Here is a 22,165-nt window from a genome sequence, read left to right as displayed (position 1 = left end):
AGACAACATTATTTACGGTTGATCATGCTGGCAGAGGTCCTCTGCTGCTCACACATCCCCTGCAATGGCATGAGCACTTGTGAAGACCTCGCAGACCACGTCAGTTGTCAATGGCAGCATTAACACTGTCCTGGGAAGTCGTGTGGTGCAAACGGTGAGCAGTGGAGCCGACAGCGCTCTCACTAAATCAGAGACCCTTGTAGACCAGTATCTCCCACTTACAGAAGCAGAGGCAGAGAGCTCTGCAGGCACCACGGCCCCAACCTCACTGTGGCACACAGCCATCCCCCCACAGCTGGAGATGGGGCCAGCTCGTTTTCTGCTTTCCACAGACCTCTTCCGCAGGCAAAGCCCCTCGCTGCTCTGTGCCACTTCCCCTCTCCCCCACCCGGGGGTCCAGCCCAAGGCTGACCACTGCCTTCTGGGATTTAGGACCACGAAGAGGGCTGTCAGCAGCTGGAGCTAGGGAAGATGCTCTGAAGCAGCTGTGTGGATGGAGTAACAATCCCCCCAGCTGGACCAGCCGGGACAGGGCCTCCCTGTGCTGCCCGTGACATCCAGGGGTGTCAGCACCATCCGCTGCTGGCCCTGTTTGCAAACATCACCACCAGAAAAGCAACTCCAAAGCACTTCCCATGGCCGGTCCGGAGCTGAGGCAGCCACCGCAGATGTCAAGCAGAGATCCACCGCCTCCAGCTGCCCCTCTGCCATCCCCATGTGTGCCACAGCAGCTGCTGGACTCCGGGGAAGAGTGGCACCAGTCAAGAAACCGGCTCACGACGAGGGACCCGCAGGGTGGGAGCAAGACTCCTCCACACAGTCCCACCCTGCCCCGCATCCCCCCTGCACCATCCCGTAACCCTGGTGATGTGCCCAAGGATCGCCCCGCATCCCCCTGTGGTACCACCCTGGCCACTTCCCCCAGCCAAGCAGAGCCTGGAGGGGCCTGGGGCTGCTCTGCCCCAAGCAGCTGGGGAGCCCTGTCCCCCAGGGGGGCACAGGCAAAGGCACGAGCCCCGGCAGCGGTCCCGTAAGTGTGGCAGCGTCCTGCTCAGGGGGAGGCCAGAGCCACAGTCAGTGCTCCAGGACCAGAGGATGGGACCCGTGTCCTTGCAGAGGGGCTCACACCCACCGAGACACTGAAACTGGAGATCCCAGTAAGCCAGGGGCATGAGAGCAAAACCAACCACCTCCCAGCGTGCCGGCAGCCTCGTCTGCCCGCTGGCTGGCACCCACCCGGCGGCCGGGGGCACAGCTGGCCCGGGCACCGCGGCGGCAACGGGCAGCGGGATCCGTTCTCCCACCCGCTCCCGACGAAGTCATTACACTGTCCCCAAAGTATCTCAAGCTGCTCACCGGCGAGAGAAGGCAAGCCCCGCGGAGCAGGAGCGCCGAGTGCTCGGGAGACTCGGGGCCCCGGGTCCCAGCGGCGAAGGTGTTTCCGTGATTCTCAGCCGGCGGAAAGCCAAGGGCTCCAGCCCGGCAAACGAAAGCAAAACTCGCTCCTCCACACCCAGCGGTGACGTGCGGCGGGAGGCAGCACCATTGCTGACGGGGTCTGGAGGAGCTGCAGCGGCTGAGCGCCTTTTGGGGGAGCGCTCAGAAAATCGGGAAGTGGCAAAAAACCACACACAGAGTATCGCCTCCGAACCGGAGAGAAACCGAACGGCCTTTGTGGCTGCTGCCAAACTGTACCACGGCTGCCTCTGCGGGAGGCAGAGCCCAGCCTCCCTTGCACCCCCTGCACGTCTGGCGCCTGCTGCATGCCCTGCACTCACTGCACATCCCCTGCTCACTGCGTGCCCAGTGACTGCTGCATGCCCTGCACTCACTGCACATCCCCTGCTCACTGCGTGCCCAGTGACTGCTGCATGCCCTGCACTCACTGCACATCCCCTGCTCGCTGTGTGCCCAGTGACTGCTGCATGCCCTGCACTCACTGCACATCCCATGCTCACTGCGTGCCCAGTGACTGCTGCATGCCCTGCACTCACTGCACATCCCATGCTCGCTGTGTGGCCAGTGACTGCTGCATGCCCTGCACTCACTGCACATCCCATGCTCACTGCGTGCCCAGTGACTGCTGCACGCCCTGCACTCACTGCACATCCCCTGCTCACTGCGTGCCCAGTGACTGCTGCATGCCCTGCACTCACTGCACATCCCATGCTCGCTGTGTGCCCAGTGACTGCTGCATGCCCTGCACTCACTGCACATCCCCTGCTCGCTGCGTGCCCAGTGACTGCTGCATGCCCTGCACTCACTGCACATCCCATGCTCGCTGTGTGCCCAGTGACTGCTGCATGCCCTGCATTCACTGCACATCCTGTGCTCACTGCATGCCCTGCGATTGCTGCACGTCCTGTGCCTACGGCATGCCCTGCTTGCAAATCTCTGTATGGTTTCCAGAGAGGCAGCGGCTCTGGGCTTGTTGCTCAGAAATGGAGAAAGGGCAAGCGAGGGGCAGGGCAGGACGAGAGGCAGTAGCGTCCCCCGTTAAGGACGTACAGCAACAGCCGAGCGCACAGACCGACCCCATTCTCGTCCCCGCTGGCAGGCATGTATTTGGCTTAGATACACGGAGGAGGTCGCACGTTTTCGCTTGACAACAGGCTTCCTCTGGGGCTCGATTTAGTGATTTAGGGCAGAAAATGTGGTGACACGGCAGCGAATCCTGGCAATGGCACCAAACCCTGTACACAACAGCCCCACAAAGCAGACCCAAGGCGAAGGTTTACACGCCAGCTCTGCGGCTGCCGCATTCACGCGCTGCCAACCACCGGGGCCATGCTGCCCTTTGCCATGCCGGAGCAGAAAGCGACAGTGCCTGCTGGCTGTGGGCGAGCGGAGGCCAGTGCCAGCCAGGCATCTCTGACCCCCGCCTGGCAGCAATGCTCACGGCGGGCGATGGACCTGAGGAGGGATCGCGAGGCACCCTCAGGGTTTTGGGTGGATTCTAACATCCAGCCAAGGCATTAAAACTGTCCCACCCTGCTGCTGCAGCGGCTGTACAAGAGCTGGGCACGCTGTCACCGTGAGGGGGGACAGATCTGTTTCAACAACCAGATCTGGAGGAAAAAGTTGACTTAGTTAAAGCTGGACCCAACAAAATGTAAAGGAGCAGGGCTTCCCCGTGAGGAGGGCGGCTGGGCTGCGAGGGACATGCAGCCAGTGGAGCTCCCTCACAGGTGCAGAGTGAACCTCCTGCATTTTAATTATACTTAATGTATACTGGCTGTTTAACTTATTAAAGGCTTTTCTAAGTTACTGAAAACAAAAATGCTGGCTTTCTGAATTTTAATTGAATTCCTATTTCCAGCCAACACCATCTATCACACGTGAAAGGGGAAGAAAAAAAAAACATCACTGAAGCGATGAGAAATATCTGTAACTGCTGACGTAACCGCACGCCAGATTACCAGCATGGCAGCCAGCAAGGCCAGCAGCCCCAGCAGCGGACAGGCACGCAGCTCCCTCCAGCCCATGCGCCATCTCATCCCCATAGCAGCCAGAGCTTCAGAGCCCTCCCCCAAAACATAAATAAATATTAATTAATGGGTAGCTACGTGCAACACCGGTTTGCACAGGCATGCCAGCACTGAGGCACACAGAGCACTGCTGGTGTGCCCACGGGCTGGATGACGTGCCCACCTCTACCCTGCACAGAGGTGACTTTCATCGCTACAATCCAACCTTTTCCTAAATAATTTTACTGGCCTGCTTTGCAGCAGAGAGGTGCTGCCACTCGACGTGTGAAGCTTCACTCTGAGATGGTTTTGTATGCCAGTGATACAAAAAAATCCAGCGGTTTATACGAGAATTATGCCTGATAAATTTTCAACCCCTTCCCAACAGCTTTAGACACAACTCGAAAGAATATAAAACTTGGTTTAAATGGTTGCCCAGCACTGGACTCGCTGTTTAACAGCAAAACTTGCATTCCCATCTTGTCTAATTTTTAAAATCAGCACCACAATGGCTGATGTTTCTTCCTAAATCCTCAGCTTCTGGAATCACGTGATGATGAAAAATCCAGGGCTGGGGGGGAAAGTGACTATTTTAGACGCGAGCCTTTCCCTGCTGGCTACAGGCAGAAAATCTGACAGCTCCCAAAGCCTCAGCAAAAGCAGCAGACAAATAAAAGTAGAGCCCTTCCTGCTGAATACGACACTTGTTTGTTTTTCTGGTATTTTAACAATACTGTTATGACCTCCAAACTCACCTGAGTTCCCAGGAATTATTATTTCCCCCTGCTTCTCTGATCCAAACAAGTAACCTTGCAAAGCCAGCAGCCAGGAAACTGAGTCAAAGCAGCAAAAAGTGATGACTCAGGTCCCTCAACAAATATTTTACAGAGGTTTAAAAGACAAACTGTAAGATTTCGGGGGGGGGGGGGGGGAAGCATTCAATTCTTTTTTTTCCGTGCTGTTTTGCGGTTTTGCTCTGCCAGGAGCACCATTTCAAATGCCTGGCTACTCCACTGCACCAGAAAATTTACCTTTTCTTCTCCTTTTCCCCCCCACCCTGCCTCTGAACACAAGCCAAGACTCTCACATAAAGAGGTCCTTATGAGAGCTGACAACCCTGAACCAGGACAGGAGACTGCAAGCGTTGCTTTTTCATCAATTAACCGGGTATTACGTTCTCGGCACGCCAACGGCTCCCGGAGAACAAGCCCTGATTTACAGCAGTGTGAGCGACTCCGGCCAGCTTTCCCCGGGCAGAGGTTTCCACTGAAGTCAGTGGGAAACTCTTTCCACTGGGTGTAATGGGAACGAGAGAAGAAGTTATTCCTCCCAGACTCTTCACACGCCACACTGAGGCTGCTAAAAGGTGAAAAAAGCCGGTGCAATTCCAGTATATAACTGGACAGACTGGTAAATCACAGGGTAGCAAGAGGCTGCTCCAGCACTGCGTGAGCCCGCTGTCAGGGCGAGGGAAAGGATCGGATGGCTGGAGGACCAGCAGGGATGAGGACTGCCAAGGGCTGCACGGCTGATGTATCCGCCAGGGCAAAAAGCATTCTCACCCACAGCTCAGCCAGGGCGGCTGAACACTAGGAGGATTTCTCTGCAATGGAAGCCCCCGTGCATGGGGCATGTGCCCCCTCCTCCAGCACACACTGGCCAGGCACTGGGCTCCCCCCGACCCCCGCAAGCAATGGCTCTACATACTGCACCAGCCTGCCAGCAACCAGCACAGGGTCCCTCGCTGCCCACCAGCACAGACCCCAGAGCAAGGATTCCCCCCGGGGCAAAGCGCTGATGCAGCTCCAGATGATCTCATTTCTCTTCAGGTCGAGCTCAGGAGGGAGAAGTGTCACAGCCAGCATCTCAAATACTAGCAGTCCTATGGCCCTGCCCACCTTCACACTGCTACGGTGCGACACCTGCAGCGCCTTCGAGAGATGCAAACTGTGTCCCTGACCAAGCAGGTCCCAGGATGAGTGCGGCATGTGCCAGTGGTACCGGGGAGGCAGGCGGCTGCCAAACCCCGGGCCCAGCATGATGAGGGATGCTGGGCTCTCCGAAAGCAGCTCCGGGACTGCTTGTCTGCCCAAGGCAAGTGCGAGGGGCTGCCTGCAACACAGGTAGGTGCAGTTTGGGGGACATGTGGAAGCCTCATGGGGTGCTTTCCCTCCACGTTATCCCAGCCACGATGCTCCAGAGGCAACAGCAGAGAAACAAAAACACACATCACCAGAAAATGTATGTCCCAGGCTGTCACGCAGCTGTAACCAAAGCAAATGTAGCATTTCCCCAAGGCCACTCCAGGAAAACATCCTCCACCATCTCAGTTCTTCAAAAAAGATCCTTTCCACGTGCCCTGAGCTTTTGTTCCAGCCTTCCTCCTCCCGTTGCTCTGCTCGAGCCCCTCAACGGGCTTCAATGGGGTGCATTTTCTGGCCCATGATAAGACATTTACCAGCCCCAGGAAAGCACAGTGGTATCCCCTGATACCGGGGCTGGCAGGAGGAGGCAATGCCAGCAACAGGCATCCCAAAACTGAGCGCCCCTGGGCTGTGCTCACACTGGCCTGATCCTGACTCCAGCTTCTCCAGAAGGTTCTGGTGTATCTCCAGGAGGCTTCAAACCTGGGGCTCGGGGCTCACAGGGATCCTCCGGATTCCCTCCCATGAAGCAGTTCAGGCTGTCGGGGAGCCAGCAGCAAGGACCAAGTCCTTTGGAGACATTTCTGCCACCAAAGCTCAGCTCTCAACTCACCTCTGTCTCCTGTTCCACCCTCCTCACGGTGACCAGCTCCAGAGGGGGTGTTAGCCCACCAAGCCCCCCAGCCCCACCAGCTTTCCTCCAGCCAGTCACCTAAATTAGGGTTACTCACCCTTACTGCGTCAGGTCCTCAGACGGGTGGAGCTGATGGGAAAACACCCCCCCGCCTGCCATCCCCCAAGCCCCTCACACCGCTGAGCAACACGCGCTGCCCGCTGCCATCTCCGAGGCCGAGGCGCGGGGGAGAGAGGGGCAGCCCCCCCGGAAGGCACTGCACAAAGACAGCATCACCAGCCAGAGCAGCACCAGGCTGCCAACGGGCTCCCGCAGCAGCACCTGGGCACTGCTGGGCCTCCGGCTCGCCGGTGCCCCCGCGCCACGGGGCTCTGCCAGGGGAACCAACCGTCCCTGTCCCCGGGGAGCGAGGCCACCAGGCCCCGGTGTGTCCGGTTGGCATCTCTAGGAGCGGATGCGGATGCAGGGAGAGTGGGGCAGGCGGGACGAGTTGTACACCACGCACGAACAGAGGGGCTGGGGCTGAGGAAGGGGCGTGGGCGTGCAAAGTGTGTGGGGGGGGCTGCCCCAGGGTATGGAGGGTCTGTCTGAGGTTGGAGGGTCCGATCCAGGGGTTGGAGGGTCCGGTCCAGGGGTTGGAGGGTCCGGTCCAGGGGTTGGAGGGTGTGTCCCAAGGGATGGCAGGTCTGCCCAAGGGACGGAGGGTCTGTCCCGGCGGATGGAGTGCAGAAGGGACACCGCAGGCTCTGGGAGAAGCTGGTGGCGACGCGGCCCCGCAGGTCCCCGTCCGGGGGCTGACACGGGGGTTACGCTGGCCAGCCAGAGCCCCCCTCCCGCCGGGACACCCGAGGTCACCGCCGGTGCATCCCGCGCGGCCGTCACCACCCACCCGACCCACGGGGGTCGCTCCCCGCCGCGGGACGGGCCCAGCCAGCCGCGCCCCGGCGTACGGCTCCGCTCCGCTCCGCGCCCCCGCCCCCCGCCCCGGTACTCACCGCCGCGGGCCGGGCCGGCCGGGCCGAGCAGCTCCCGCGGGCTCAGCGCCTCCCCACGCCGCGCCCGCGGGTGGGCGGTGATGGCGGGGGGCGGGCGGCGGGCGCGGCCATGCCCGGCTCCCCCCCGCTGTCATTCCCCCTCCCCGGGCCGGCATCATGCGTTTCGGATTAAAAAGAAAAGGATCCACCCCAGAACTTCCCAGCTGGCTGCTTGTGCTTCACTCTTCGTACAAGAAAAGAAAAAAAACCCAACCTTTTTTAAAAAAATTAAAAATTACAACACGTGGAAAGGCTGGAAAATTATTTTCCGTGTTATCCACCCAGCTGCAACAAAAGCATAACTTTGTTGGCTCGACCCCCCTCGCTCTGAACCAAAACCACTGATTGTTGTGCTGCTGGGATGCCAGCGGGGTTCACCCTGCGCAGCTGGCGCGGGAGCTGCCCATCACCCTGCCCAAACCAGGCCTGGGGCTGGGCCAGGACCCTGAGCCCCACGGTGGGTGCCTGGCACCGCTTTCCATGGGGAAAAGCTGGTTATACAAGGAAAACGGGTGGGCCCCAACCAAGCACCCCAGAGGTGGAAGGGAGCCCAGGCCACCGGGCTGGCCAGCATCACACCCTCCCACCACCCTGCTCGACCCAAGGCGCCAGCACGCTTTCCCTTCCAGCCCGGTGCCACCATGGTTTGCACCCAACATACCATTAGCAACCTCACCTGACGCTTGGCAGATACATCATCAGGCGTCAGGGATATTTATATAGATGTTTTTGATATGGAGATAGGGTAATAAGACCGGAAACCTCCCTCTGAGGCTTCAGATTAAATAAACCATCTTTATTTGAACAAAGCGCACGCAGCTCTGTTCATGCTTTTAAATTTAATCACAGGCAAAGTAAGCAAGTCCCATATTCCCCCCGGCCAGCTTTCCCCTCTCCTGCAGCCTCAGCTGTTAAAGGCAGAGGTGTTTGAAGGCACCAAGTCAGCTTTCGGCATCAGTGAGCACACCCCACCACCACCCCCAGCCCCACTGCCTTCCCAGCACCCCAGGAGCGGGGCTGGGGACGCACCATGGGCTCACAGCTCACAAACGCTCAGCACGGACAACATCACAGCCAACAGCCAGCTAAAAACTGAGCCTAGTGTCAGGAGCAACACCCTTCTTTCTGGGCAAACCCAGCCAAAAACCATCACAGGAAGGGACGTGGTTGTGCATGAAAGAGGGATTCAGTAGGAGAAGTAAGGTCTGTCCCAGACCTGCCCTCGGCTTAAAATATCAATTTGGGGGGGGGGAAAGGGAGAGGCAGACAGTATTTCATGAATGCCAATGTGCCTGTTTTCTCTAGAATCAGTTTTTCCTGTGTTTTGTCTCCTGCCCAGCATGATGCCTCCAAGTCACAGCAGGTTCTGCACTACCTGGAGCTGGTTTTAGCCGAGGGGAAACAGCCGGCTGCGCTTCCAGCCCTACAGAACAGCAGCCATCATCTGCAAAATCACGGCCCAGCCTGGCTCTGGCTGTTCCCTAGCACAAAATCCGGGCTCCTTCACCGCCCTCCAGCAGTTGTGTTTACTTACAGCAGTGTATTTCTTTCTAAAGATTCGGTCTCAGGGGGCAAAATCCCTTCTGTGTACGAAACCAGTACTGACTAGCTCAGACATTGTCTTCCCAGAAACTGCAGGCAGCCTGAAACAATAGGGGTGTGCGGAGCGTCCTGATACATTTCCATTTTTGGACCATGATAAATGCGAAATCTAATAGTAACAACTCTAAAAATGGCCCACGTTAATTACCTATTTGGGAATCAGTTTGGTGTTCAGCCATCACGCACAGCCCCCAACGGCCTCACATCTTCCTGCACGCCAGAAGATTCATTTAACCCCTCAAAATCGGTCAAAGCCTCCCGGTTCCCCTAGGAAACTTTCAGACACAAGCACAAGCTGGAAGATGGACATCAGCAGCGCAATCAAAATGGGAAGCACGCTGGGGAAGGGTGGCCCAAAAGTCCTTGGCATTCGATGTAAGGAACAAACTAGGAACCGATTGTGTTGTCCTGTTTCACATACAACTCCATCCAAATCTCGGGGGTTTAAAAATGCAACCCACGCGCTCAAAATACAGCACAGAGCCCGGGTTTAGCCTAAATCGCTGGACGACCCCCGCTTCCCGTTTTTGGGGGTTTGCTGACACCTGGTGTTCAGGAAAAGATGCTTTGGCTTCCCGCAGCTCCCTTCCCTGGCCCGCCCTGGAATGATGGTCCCTCTCTGGTCAGACGTGTCTGGGAGCTAATCCTGAATCTAGGGAAGAACCCGAGAAACGCAGGCGTGCGTCTCGGTTTCTGAGGCACTCTTGAACACCTCAAGCCAGGAGAAGCGCTGCAGCGGTATTTGTGGCATGCCCTGTGGTACCACAAAGCTTCCTGACTTCGGGAGTTGGTGAAACTGCAGGGAGGAACCTCAATCTCATTTCAAATAGTGCGTTTCATTGCAAGGGGGAAACAACGAGGTGATTCAAACCCCGGAGCTCTCCCTGCAGTGGCTGCGCTGCCCAAGGCAGCTGTTCAGGGCTAGCACCCAAGACTGTGAAAACAAAACTGACCTGAAAAGTCAAGCACCCACCCGAGCAGCATTCTCATTTATTCAGTTAAAGCATCATCAAAACAGGAGGAAAAACAGTAAGCAAGGAGGCGTGTTTCACACCACTAAAGGAGGAAAGTAAATTGTCGTGATACCTGAACACATCCAGATGCGGGAGTGGGGGGCAGCAGGAGTGGGGGGCAGCAGGAGTTGGGGGGCAGCAGGAGGCAATACGATGGAGCTGAACAAAGATCAGTTTGACAGTGATATTTTCTGGTTTTCCCCCAGTACACAGGCCTGTGGTAACAGCAAGAGGCTTTGGCTGTGGTTGCTATCGGAGATGACAAAACAGCCATCAATCATTAAAAAGTGCATTAAATTAAATTCAAATGCATTAAAAAGTCCAATTCCAATACTTTCCTTCTTCAGACAGAGTAAAACTCAGCCTCTGTTATCTACCACGTGCAGTACCCACGCTACCGGGCGGCTGGTGGAACTGAAGGTGGGGGTGGCAGTTTGACTTTGAGACAGTTGGAGGGAATGAGTTGTTAGTGGTTAATTCAAGCAACAAGCACTCTGCATGCCCTGCTACACCCAGAGCAAAGCCTTCCCTTCAGCAAAGGGCCTTCGCAAAGGAAGCACCTCCCGGGCAATAAGCTCAGCAAAACTAGGGGAAAGGCAACGGTGGCCCAGGGAGATCGTGACCACCAACACGCCTGCCACCGACTCAAGAAACCCCCCAGACCCAAAAGAACTGGAGGCTGAGCATGCAAACTCAGTAACATGAAAAGCCAGAGAATTATTTGACAAACGGGAAACAGAGTACCAAGTAGTGAAGGAGCTGGGCGATCTGTAGCCAGTGAGGACTGATGTCTTTGCACGCTAAGCTGTATAAATAGTGTAACGTTTTGGCAATCGGGGAACTAGGCACTTGTGGGTTACTGGCTTGCTCCCTGCTCTCTAAAATAAAAAAATATGGAATACCTGGCACCGCACACTGGGCAACGAACCTGCTTGGGGACAGCACTCAGTCTGACCAAAATGGTGTTCCAAACATGCAGGAAAAAATGAATTTTCAGCTCACAGCCTGGATCGAAACGGACCATTAGCTAATGCAAACTCTGTCCAACCTCCTGCATTTCCAAAAGAAGTTCTGGGAGACCCGGGCCCCAGAAGAGCCCAGCTGACAAAGATGTTCAGTTTGAAAGCTGTGAAGAGCTAACGTTCAGCACATGGTCTCACTGGCTTTTGTGCCACACTCTTATGGGTGCTGGGAGGAATTACATCTGCAAACTGTATCTGAAAATACAGGATGGAAATAAAACCCCACAAAGGTCTTCAAAATCCCCACATGAAAACACTCAGTAGTAGAGAAAATACCCTCACACAGAATAGTCACAGCTTTCTTGCAAATTGTTTTACAACCTCAGTACTTTAAAGTTTCTCACTGGAATTTATGGTGATATCAGCCTTTCCATGTTATCACAGTATAAATACTGATCATTTTTGGTCAATGATTTGAAATTTCAAAAGTTCTGAAGTTTCTACTAAGAAACTGAGGCAATTCTGTATGAAAAGGAGCCTGCTATGAAGCACAAAACCTCCAAATATTACCATTTTTGCCTAAAAAACACAGAAGCATTTCACACGCAGTTATACACAATTTTCAAACAACATGTCTGAGTGCATTTGTAACCACATCAGCAATTTACAATTTTGTAAATAATTTTACATCCTCTCCCGGAGGATGTACGTTCTTTTATTGGAACACCCTGTAGGTGTTATAATCTTGATTAAAGACAATTAAATACTCTGCAGGCTTTCTGAATGCCTGAGCAGATGCATCTCATCTACTTGTGAGTTTCAGTGGGTTTGCACCAAGAACATTGCCTGCTCAGCAGCAATTCTTTACAGTCTTTTGCTTTTCTGTACAATAAAAGCTCACAAGAAACAAAACATCAGGAAGTGTTCACGCTTGGTTCAGTGCAGTGAAGGAAGACCTAACAGTTACAGTTCTTTAGTTATAGGAACTTTGATTTCCTGGGTTCTTCAGTGCAAATTTTGAGGGCAGTGGGAGATGGAGAGCAATTCCTTGTCAGGCAAGGGCTCTTCTTTACTGGTAGAAGGAGAAACACAGTCTTGGGTCTTGGCTTGTCAAATTCTCAGCGAGGCCCTTGGGCACCGGATTGTCCCACAGCCTACAATGACAGCAAACGTGTTACTGTAGGGCTTGGTACGGTGAGCGAGGAGGTGGCATGCGAGAGAGTGGAAGAGGCAGCTTTGGGGTTTTGTCAAAGTAGGTCCGACAGCGAGACAGGAGTGAGGTCTGCAACATCTCTGCAACACAGCAGCAACTCAGCAGCTGTCTGCTCACTGAGATGGACTCATTCATCCAGCCTGGGAGAAAGATTAGGGCTCTGAAAAGTCCTCAGGCCATGAGGATCTCAGAAAGTGGAGGAAGAACCACGTTCCACAAAAGCAACCTGATTTACACAGACACCCTTCTTCATCTACCTCATTTGGTGGAATCTACCCCAGAGCTGCCCATACTGAGCCTCTACCCTGTGAGGAGGAGTGCCCCAAGGAGTCAAAGGCACTGCGTGCTGTGCCCACCAATCTGAGCAAGCACACAGGGGGGCCCAAGCTCCAGCCACGTCCAGAATCATTCCTCAGTGGCTCTTGGGCTGTTCTCGCTATTGGGAAAGCGAGGGCCAGTTTGGGGCCAAAGAGACAAGTCAGGTAGGAGCAGATACCTGGCGCTGGGACCCGTGTTACCAGAAAGTTATCAGAGGCACTCTCAGAACAATGACTTTTCAAATGAGTGAAGGATGAATGGATCTCTCCTACGAGAGGTTTCTAGCGGAGTTTGATAGGGTTTGGAGATGCAATGACAAAGAGTGAAAAAAAAAATCAGGTGTCTAAGTACCTGCAAGATAAGAATCCCAGGACAGAGTGGGACAGGGCAGGAATATATCTCAGAAGTGAAACCAGATGTAATGGGAGAAAAAAAAAAAAAAAAAAACAACTTACAGGAAAAGATGCAACAAACTTCCTGATGGGGCCATTATGCAACTGGGTCTTAATTTTTGCCTCATTTAAAGCCAGGAAGCTTTTCAACCCCTTTTTCCCAGGACTTTCTGAGGAGGTACAGCTGGCCTAGAAACGCCTCAGCTGACTCAGCTTGTATCTGCATCCCCTGCAACACCCTATCCCACGCCAGCTAAGCCAGCGCGGGAAGCTGGCATGGGTCATGGGTCATGTCTGGTCTACTCGACTTGCCCCTGCTGAGCCGGTACCCGGCCACCGAGCCCCGTGACACCCGCTCACCTTACGAACTGAATTTCCGGGCACTTGGCAAGTTCTTCTGCAAGCTTCGTGGCCCCACAGGCACCAATGCGATTCTTCTCCAGACTGTTTTGAAAACAAAAAGAGAGTTTTAAAATCCAAAACCAAACCAAGAGTGGAAAATAGCTGAATAATCACTGGCTCCTCCTCCTGTCCCCAAAGAGCTACACTTCTGCGCAGGCACAGCAATACCATACAAGTTACCCCAGCCTCATCTTTAACACTGTGGACCTATTTGTGCATGAAGTGTCTGTGCACTTTTCCCTATGGCCTCCTCCTAGCAACAGGGCTTGTAAGCATGTCTCTTGCCCTTGGAGTACTGTAACAGATCCTACTGCAAGCTTGGTGCCAAAAAATGCTAGTTATGACTTCTTCTGCCTCAGACACAATCTTCTTGCTTGCACCTGTAAAACAGCCAGGCTCCGCTACGTGGTTTCCCTGTTCAAGACAAACAAAACTCAGTTCCTGACCCTGTGGCCCACAGACTAATATTTTCATACACCTGAAAGACAGAACACTCATACCACGAATTCCAAAGGGCCAAGGGGAGGAAAGCTCCATGGACAGTTCTTGAGCAGAAGATGACACTCTCTCCCATCAATAGTGCTGGGCTGTGCTGCCACCAGGCCAGCACATGAGCTGGTGACATCGACCCCAGCTGCTCCCGTCCCTGCAGTTCCAGCACAGGAGCTGCATCTGAGCTTCCTGTGAGCTCCTGTGGCTGAACACCCAGCATGTCCTGGGGACGGACCGCTTGCCCTGCTGCAGGCTTTCACAAAGGAAGGCTCTCTGAGCACAGTACCCACCTAGACCATCCCAGACACTGAAGAGACATAAAAGCTTGCAGGAAGCTGCTCAGCCGAGGTCATGAGGTGACAACAAGTCATGTTCTAGAAATACTAGTTTGTCTTCCCTACCTCAACCAAGCGGCCTCACAGACTAGCTTCTGCTTAGATACCTATGCTGCAAGCACCTTAAATAAAACAAGTGCTACTTTAATGCCTGGGTATCACCCAAGCAAGACTGGCCCTCGGTGCATGGAGCAGGCTAAGAAGTTAAACTGCAGAAGCCTGTCTGTCTGTTGCTCCTAATGTACGCCCACTTTTCAGAAGTCTGGTGGTTGAAGGCTCAATGACAGAAAAACAAGCCTTCCTGGGGTTTCTCTCAGGGCTGTACTCACTCTAACATCTTCAGCTTTTCCATCCCTGGAAGAGCACTGGCCAGCTCTTGGGCTCCTCCGTCTCCAAGGGCATTCCAAGACAGTCTAAACCAGACAAGAAATCCCAACTGTGAGTCACTCGATAATCACAAGGGAAACAACAGCAGCATTGTGATACCACCACCCTCCATAGATTAGCCTGTTAACAAGAGCCTATCACCCCCTTATCATGGAAGGTAAATATTCCCCTGCTTTACAAGTGTAATTTTGAGGAGTTTCCTCAGTTTCACCATGTATTTCCATGCATGGTAAAGCATCAGGGAGTGTCACCACAGAGCTTGAGGACTGTAGTTATCTCTGGAGTCCTGCAGGCCGAGGGAATGAGATGCAAAAGATGGAAGTGAATGCTGAGCACACAGCTTTATCCCAGGGCAACTCCTCCTTGTGCTGATGGTGTTGCTGCTACAGCTAAGGTGCCTCTCAGATCTGCTCTTAAAGGTGCCTTTTGACTCTGAGCTCTTTGGAAGGATAGCTTGCAGGGCTCTTGAAAGGCTAGAGTTTTCACTTTCTGATGTTTAGCAAGTGAGAAAATTCTTCAGATCCTTTCTTTCCTATGGCTGAACAGCCTGGCCTTTTCCCTCTCACCTGGAAAACAGAAACCTAACACAGCACCAGTCAGTGCTTCGCTCGGCTGAATGACCCTGGGGCCATTCCTCTATGCAAGACTGGGGAACTCCAGAATTTCTGTATGGCGTGTGGGAGCCAAAACAAAGGTAGGACAGGATCCAGCTCAAGAACTGGGGCTTTCCACCAAACAAGTTCACAGCCTGTTCTGGGGGTTCATGGGTATCTGCACATAGCTCACCATGTCACTCAGATTTCCCAATGACAGAACTCACTTGTGCCTCCATGGACACGACAAGATCCCTCCTTACACCACTATTACAGGAGAATCTGCCTATCTGTTAGTAATGAAGGAGTAGCACCTACCTGGTTAACTAGTCTTAGGGCCATGCTGCAAGCAACACACCTATGCACTGAATCTTGCTTTACTCATCCCATTACTCACTGGATTATTGCCATACCTCTCCTGGGTCTGGCAATAAAATCCTGGCTTTGACCTAATGCCCTGAGCCCTAAGAATCTGTTCTTCCCACACAAATACCTTCTGGGGTAGGGACAGGGAAGTCTGGTGGGCTTATAACCCATGGATCATTTTACTCCAGTCATCCATGAGGACTTCGCAGAACTGAGGCACGTAAGAGCAGCATGACCATCAAGTGCCACCCAGCTGGCCACAGCAGAGATGACTAGAGAGCCTAGGTCTTGCAGATTGACATCCTGATAGAAGAGTGATGTCAGCCTAGGAGGTCTGTGCCCTGCCAGCGCCTCAGTCACTGTTAGTCTGCATTAAAGCTACGGGCAGCTCAGGATTGATGAGAGCACTGTTGACACAGAAGGCTCGGACACAACTTATACGACCAATGTGATTAAGTTAGTGCCACTTTATTAAGGGATACACAGCAATTTATACTCTACAGATGCTATTAATAGACTCACACCAATTTATATCCCCAGCTAAAAATACACACTCAACGCAGGCTTTGTTATGTAAAAGGTGACAGGTTAAACTACTTGTTCACACGCCTCCATCTCCCCTACGATTGGTCCCGGTGTGGTGCCCACACGCTGCTCCCCCCTTGTGCAGGCATCCTGCTTTTTCTCATCTTTCTGTCCAACTCTCTTATCTCTCTGCAAATACACAGTTTCTTTGTCTCCCTTGGCCTTGCATATGTCCTTCACAACACCTGCAGCCTGTTACAGCTCTGGCCTGCTATTACAACAAAGTTACTTGGTCTGGATTGCTCATAATATGTCCATTGTCTTCCAGCCACTCCACAGACCACTACTGACCCTGAGGGATCCTGTGTACTAGAATTAAATTTAAGGTACCTCTAGTGCAATGGGGCAAATTGCACGAGAGCAATTTGCTTTTAAACCAACATGACCTTGAGCAGGTTCCCAGCAGACTCTTTGCTGGGGTTCTCTTGGGCAGATGAACATGTCAGAATGTAGTTAGCCCACCTATGCTTCTTATTGAAAACATGTTAAACATCCAAGCATCAGAGCAACCCCCTTTATTCCAGTGTGGAGAGCAAGATTGCAGCTGGCGGTCCACCCTGTTCGGCTACAGGCTGAATTCACTTTGCCTCAAGCTCACAATTCAGCCTCTACAATCGCACAGAGAAGCTCCTGCCCTTCCCTGAGAGCCAGCTGTGGCCACCTTTTTAAAAAAATGGAGATAAGACTTGGACCATGGAGAACAAGATGGGGAATTGCCCTGCCTTGCAAAGCAGATGCTAAAAAAACAAAGATAACAGGCAGAGTTTGAAGATGAGTGTTTCCCCCCATATTCTGTTCAGCTCTTCACATTCAGCTTCCAGTAAGTTGTTAGTTATACAAGGAAACTTTTGGCAGTGAATTTCATCAGTTGGTAAATTACTTTTAGATTTATCACTAAAAAGTACTTAGTGGTAAGTATCAGTAAGTTTTTAGCAGGATCACAAGCCTAGTGCAGTTGAAAATAGGAGCAGACATTAAAGCAAGAGTGACACGTGTGTCGAAGGGTGTTCTCATCCATTCCACACTCACATTATCTCCTCCACGGAAGGGCACTGTTGGAAGCCGTGAGAAAGTGATTTTGAAGCATCATCCGTGATTCCACAGAGTTTCAGACTGAAGCAGAGAGGAGAGAAAAAACAGAGGGCACAATGTGCTGGTATCAGAACTGGTGGGAAATAGAGCACCAGCACCAGCACTGTCTGCTGCCCTCCTGCCCTGGCAATGCTACGAACAAAGCCAGCCACGCTCTGCCCAGCAGCCTTCGGTGCCCTGGTACTCACTCAATCCTCCGGAGGCGTTCAAAGCATGGCAGCCCCTTGGACAGGGCATGGATGCTTCCTTCCCCAAGGTCATTCTCTGATAAACTGGAAGAGTAATGGGAAAACTTTGAGTGGCCACATAAAAAGCAGGTACAGTCAAAGAAAAGCCAACACCGAGACGTAACTATGTGAATTAGCAAGACAATAACTAGTACCCAGACTAAGTGAGGACTCTGGACAGTAGGGACAAGCCAGATTGGCACGTGGCAACCCAGGGTCAATTCCCTGCTTGGTAAAATGGGAACAACAGCCCTGCTCTAACTCACAACGTAAGTCCCTTCAGCAGTGAATTGCCTACAGATGGTAACATAGGGTTATACCAGTGGCTAAGGTGAACAGACCTGCAGCACATCGTGTATTGCACATGGAACTGGAAATAAGAAATGATACTGGAGTCAATGACTGGTGTGACTTGAGAGGAAATGACGGTAAGGAAGAGTGGGAAGAGGACATGGGTCTCAAAGACTCAGTGGGCAGCAGTAACTGCCTTCCAGCCTTTACCAGGGTGTGCTGCTCTGTTCTCATCTACCGGCAAACGCAATCCATGGCAATACCTCTCTTACTCTGACGTACCTCACACCTGAATTACCAACACCCTAATCCAACTTGTTATTTAACAATAAACATGTAACAAAGAATGGTGGCATCAAGGAAGCAGCAGGAAGAGTTAGTTCACATTGCCTCCACCCTTCCAGTTCCACAGTCAGGAATTCTATCACCCCCCAGGTTGCTGCATACAGCAGTTCAAAGGTAAGCCCAGCAAACAGCACTGGCAGACAAGGTTGAACATCTAAAGTGACTTAAGCTGCTCTGCAGGCTGGGTGCAGCAGTGACCTTCAGAGAGCATCTCCTCTCATCCTAGGGAAGGTGTCTAGGATGGGTGGAGGGACCGCCCTCTGCAGAGTCACCCTGAGCATGGGAAGAGCCTACAGGACAGCCTCAGGCCTCTGAGCTGAAATGATTTCCACCCGCAGAGTTACCAGTCCACATATCTGGCACCGTCCCAAGCGCACCTGCCGTGGCCTTACCTTATCTCTTCAAGCAACCCACATGCCACCAGGGCTCTGGCCAGCTCCATCCCTCCTGCTGGCCCAATGTTATTGTTCTGCAAACTAACAAAAGAAACATAAGCATTGGAAGATTATTTTAGAATGAAGCTGTAACAAAAGCTCCATTTAACTTGCCAAGAAGATAACTGCTACTTCTTTTGAACCAGTGCCCAGTGCTAGTAGTAACCTGGGAACCTTGTGGATTAGTCTAAACACAGGGGCCTGGAAAACAGGGAGGCAACAGTGGGGGGCCAGCAACATGGCCAGCACATCACATAGCTCCTGTTGCTGCGCTTGGCCCTAAGGACATGTAAGTTCAGTGAATTTGCCCATGGTCCCAAGGAAGGAGCACAGTCAGCCAGTCGTTGAAAAGCAAAGGCTGCATAGTACCACCAATACCTTAGGCACAGGCTGCAAAACACACCACCAGGCTAACTGAGCTCAACGAGCTCTTCTAGCTCACCAATTTCTTGCTTTGCTACTGTAAAACAGTATGAGAAAGACCTACATTGTAGACCCCTGGAAAGACTCCCACAAGAGGTTTAAAAATATAACACCACTGAGTTCAGGGGGAAAAAAGAATCAGAGGTGCTTGCACAAAACAGTGAGGGACCACAGAAGGTGCTCATATTTATGCTTACATTACTCAAGAACGAGAGGACAGCCAGAGGCATCAGAAGCTAACAAACTCAAAACCAGTTTTAAGGGTTATTTTACGATTATTTTACAATTATACAATACTTGGTTCATCTCTAAAGTTAATGCTGCCAGAGATTAGGCAGGGATAGTTAATGCGACTTGATGCAGCAGAGTAATTGCGGAGGGCTTCCCAATCCTGAGACACTTAAAATAATGTCTAAACAAGAGACCAGTGCACTACTGCAGTCTATGCTTTTCCCCATGCCTTCTTTCAACCATTCCACGTATTCCCAGAATATCCAGCTTTCCTGGGGCAGAAGATGACACTTACTGCAGAATCTTCAGGTTGGTCATGTGAGGCAGACAGAGGGCAAGTTTCATTACCGTCCCGTCTCCAAAACCATTCCTTGATAGTCTGGAAGAAGTAGAAATAAAGTATTATTGGCAATGAACTACAGAGCCTCATTCCTCACCTGTGTCACCCACACGTGTACAGGACCCCCATTCCTCACCCACACGTGCACGGGACTGTGCTGAAAGGAGCTCATGTCCATGACTCAAAGGACACTGAGGGTGGGAGGAAAGAAACCAAGGTTTTGTAATCCTGCAGCAGAAGTTAAACATGGAAGTAAAACTAACTTGTACTTCTCAGGAGCACGCTGATGTCCCTTTCTGACCAAATTGTCCTGAGCTGGGATTAAACTGAAACTGCATTTTTAAATATGTTCCCTTAGTCCAGTACACTGTAACCTGAAGGTTAAATGAACAGCTCCAGATTTTAACTGTAACTTTTTCTCATTTGTTGTTTTTCAAATTTTATTTATTTAATACGGCAGGGCACGTACGTTCTATGAAGTGGTCTGGAATGGAATGACTGATTATACATCTGGCCGAGTAAAGCCTCTCTCTGCGATCTTCCCTTCGTTTTTGCAGCTATATAGATCAACGGTGATTTCTCCAGCAACACAGGCACTGCGCAGCCCGTGCCCATGACACTGCCATGAAACTGCCGGTTCAGTTCTTCCCTACTAATGCGGTCTGTACGGTTCTGGGGAATCTCTGAGAGATTCCAGTGAACATCTAATCCCTAAGTGTCCCACATCCAGCACCACACATTCCTATCCCATGTAGCTGTGAGGGGTTACTCTGCTCTCATAAGAATCAGTGGTAAAACTGATCATGGCTTTACTGGAGCCATATTAGATTTAATTTCTGTGCCTTGATTTTTGCTCAGCTTCCTGAAAGGACATTGGAAATGACACACTTACAGTAACTCCTCGATGTGTTTGCAATAGGCAAAAGCTTCCATCAGCTTTTTCCCTCCAGCAGGACTAGGACTGTTCCCTGAAAGGCTAAAATAAGCATGAAAGATTCTCAGTGACTGAACAAGAACCAGAATGTGCCAGGTTAAGATATTACCCTATTTGCTTGGTGTGATGGGAGACTTGGGTCACTGCAGTGACGGACTGCATGGGGCTGCAATGGTGTGTCCAGAGGCACAGGTGTCTGGAAAATGACCCGGGGATTTGTAGTGTGGTTTTGTCAAGTGCTGTCACTCCTGCCCCTGCAGGTACTGGGGGAAAGGAGAAGTTTCCCCTCTCCCAGACACAACTGGGAAGTTCCTTTCCTTGTTCGAGTCATTTAATTTCAAAAAATTACAAAGCATACCCCAGAGTTGAGCCTAACAAACAGCCTGGATGCTCTAATTTCTGTTCCCTTGGAGAAAGGACAGTTTGAATCCATGTCTCCGAGAGACAGCCTTGTCTAAAGACTGCATCCTTGCTTTGACAAATTCTCAATTTCACCTCTACTTCTGCTAGTAAAAGAAAGCAGTGTAGCAACGCTGGGCGCCGCCACAGTGGGAACCCTACACAGCCCGAGGAAAGGCACTGTGTGGATATGAGATGTGTATGATTTCCCCACAAGCTTGCAGATTTACTTTCCAGGACACAACTGAGCCAGAGACCTCTCCATTCAAACAGCTACTGACAGCTGGCACATGCCCACCGCTGTCTCTGGGGGTGACTGCATGAGGACATGGCCATAACCTTCACTCTTTGCCCTGGCAGAAGAAGTCATTGCCAGTCCCAGATGTAGGTGGGGGTGGCAGAGGAGGGAACACCTTCCATTGGTTCAGTAAATTTTGAATCAGGGTTTCGTGACATAGAAAACACTGGAAGGCAGGATGTTGTATAAAAGAAGGCAGCACAGGGCTTCCCACACAGGGTTCCTCACCAACTGGGGCCATAACTGAAATGCTGCAAACAAAACAGAGGGACTCACTCGACTCTCTTCAGGTTTTGCTTTTCCATCAAGACAGCGGCTAGATTTATCAGGCCTGGATCTCCAATCTTGTTGTGGCTTAAACTTTAAAGAAGAAAGGCAGGCTGTTGTAAAGGAAAATGCTAAGTGCCAGACAAAGTACAAGATCTTCTATAATATCTCCCATCTGCTGGATGACACCTCTCATCTTGGCAGCAGAATCAAATCGCTGCTTCTTTCAACTGTCTCATGAAATACTAATAGCTGTTAATGAGGCATTACAAAAAAATGGCAAAGAACAATCAAAATCAGTGGATCTTGTAAATGGATGGGCAATTACTTCAGCCAGAACACCAAGACAGGCAACAGGTGGTTATTATTTTCCAAATTACTACAGTGGAGAATGGACAGCATCTGGCTGGAGAAAGAGGAAAAAAAGGCAAAGCGAGCCTGGGGTTGACTCAGGATTCAGATCTTTTCAGAGTGGGGAAGTGCTGGGTCTGAGGCTTTCCCAGGAAAGAAGGGGGCCTCTGGCCCTGTTTTGGATTTGAGATTCCAGAGATTTAAACCCAGAGGCTGTTTAATCCATTTTCTACGTGACTGCATAGAGTGGGGTTAGACCAAATTCTCCTCTTCTGAACATCGAGTTCTGATTTCCTTGAGCCTAAGGTACCTTATACACAAGTATCCTGCAACCTCCCTGCTTTTGTTACAACATTGTATATAAGCACATTGGGGTCTCTCCAAATGTTGGCACTAGTGGTCACCTCTCTGCTGATGAAAGTCCGCAAGAAAGAAGGAACTTACTTGATTTCCTCCATGTAGTGCATATTCCTCAAAGCTTCTGTGAGTCTGGAGCAGCCATCATCACCAATACTGTTATGGTTCAAGCTGGAAACAACATCACCAGGAAAATGGACATTAAGCTCCTGTTATTCAGTATCACAACCCAGGCTA

At 51.7% G+C, this 22,165-nt stretch overlaps 2 protein-coding genes across 9 annotated transcripts in view; both read right to left on the bottom strand.

The window, feature by feature from the left end:
- Positions 1–10,063, bottom strand: part of CPNE2 (copine 2) — a 59,841-nt gene extending 49,778 nt beyond the window's left edge. The window contains exon 1 of one of the 3 annotated variants that reach the window (XM_040615681.1): positions 9,968–10,063. In XM_040615681.1, coding sequence (XP_040471615.1) covers positions 9,968–9,977 — 10 coding nt within the window. In that variant the 5' untranslated portion in view covers positions 9,978–10,063. Of the gene's footprint in view, positions 1–1,356; positions 1,504–7,240; positions 7,330–9,967 lie in introns of those variants that run through there. The other 2 variants (XM_040615683.1, XM_040615682.1) reach the window with 2 other exon arrangements.
- Positions 8,055–22,165, bottom strand: part of NLRC5 (NLR family CARD domain containing 5) — a 51,495-nt gene continuing 37,384 nt past the window's right edge. For 4 of the 6 annotated variants that reach the window (XM_040615639.1, XM_040615641.1, XM_040615642.1 and 1 more), the window contains 10 exons: positions 22,016–22,099; positions 21,230–21,313; positions 20,215–20,298; positions 19,278–19,361; positions 18,287–18,370; positions 17,220–17,303; positions 16,969–17,052; positions 14,338–14,421; positions 13,140–13,223; positions 8,055–12,010 (listed from right to left, as the gene is read on the bottom strand). In XM_040615639.1, coding sequence (XP_040471573.1) covers positions 11,926–12,010; positions 13,140–13,223; positions 14,338–14,421; positions 16,969–17,052; positions 17,220–17,303; positions 18,287–18,370; positions 19,278–19,361; positions 20,215–20,298; positions 21,230–21,313; positions 22,016–22,099 — 841 coding nt within the window. In that variant the 3' untranslated portion in view covers positions 8,055–11,925. Of the gene's footprint in view, positions 12,011–13,139; positions 13,224–14,337; positions 14,422–14,450; positions 14,977–16,968; positions 17,053–17,219; positions 17,304–18,286; positions 18,371–19,277; positions 19,362–20,214; positions 20,299–21,229; positions 21,314–22,015; positions 22,100–22,165 lie in introns of those variants that run through there. The other 2 variants (XM_040615643.1, XM_040615644.1) reach the window with 2 other exon arrangements.

Source organism: Falco naumanni, chromosome 15 (genome assembly GCF_017639655.2).
Source record: "Falco naumanni isolate bFalNau1 chromosome 15, bFalNau1.pat, whole genome shotgun sequence".
Lineage (NCBI taxonomy): Eukaryota > Metazoa > Chordata > Aves > Falconiformes > Falconidae > Falco > Falco naumanni.
Note: the sequence above shows the minus strand (reverse complement) of the source record. Positions and strands in the feature narration are given on the sequence as shown.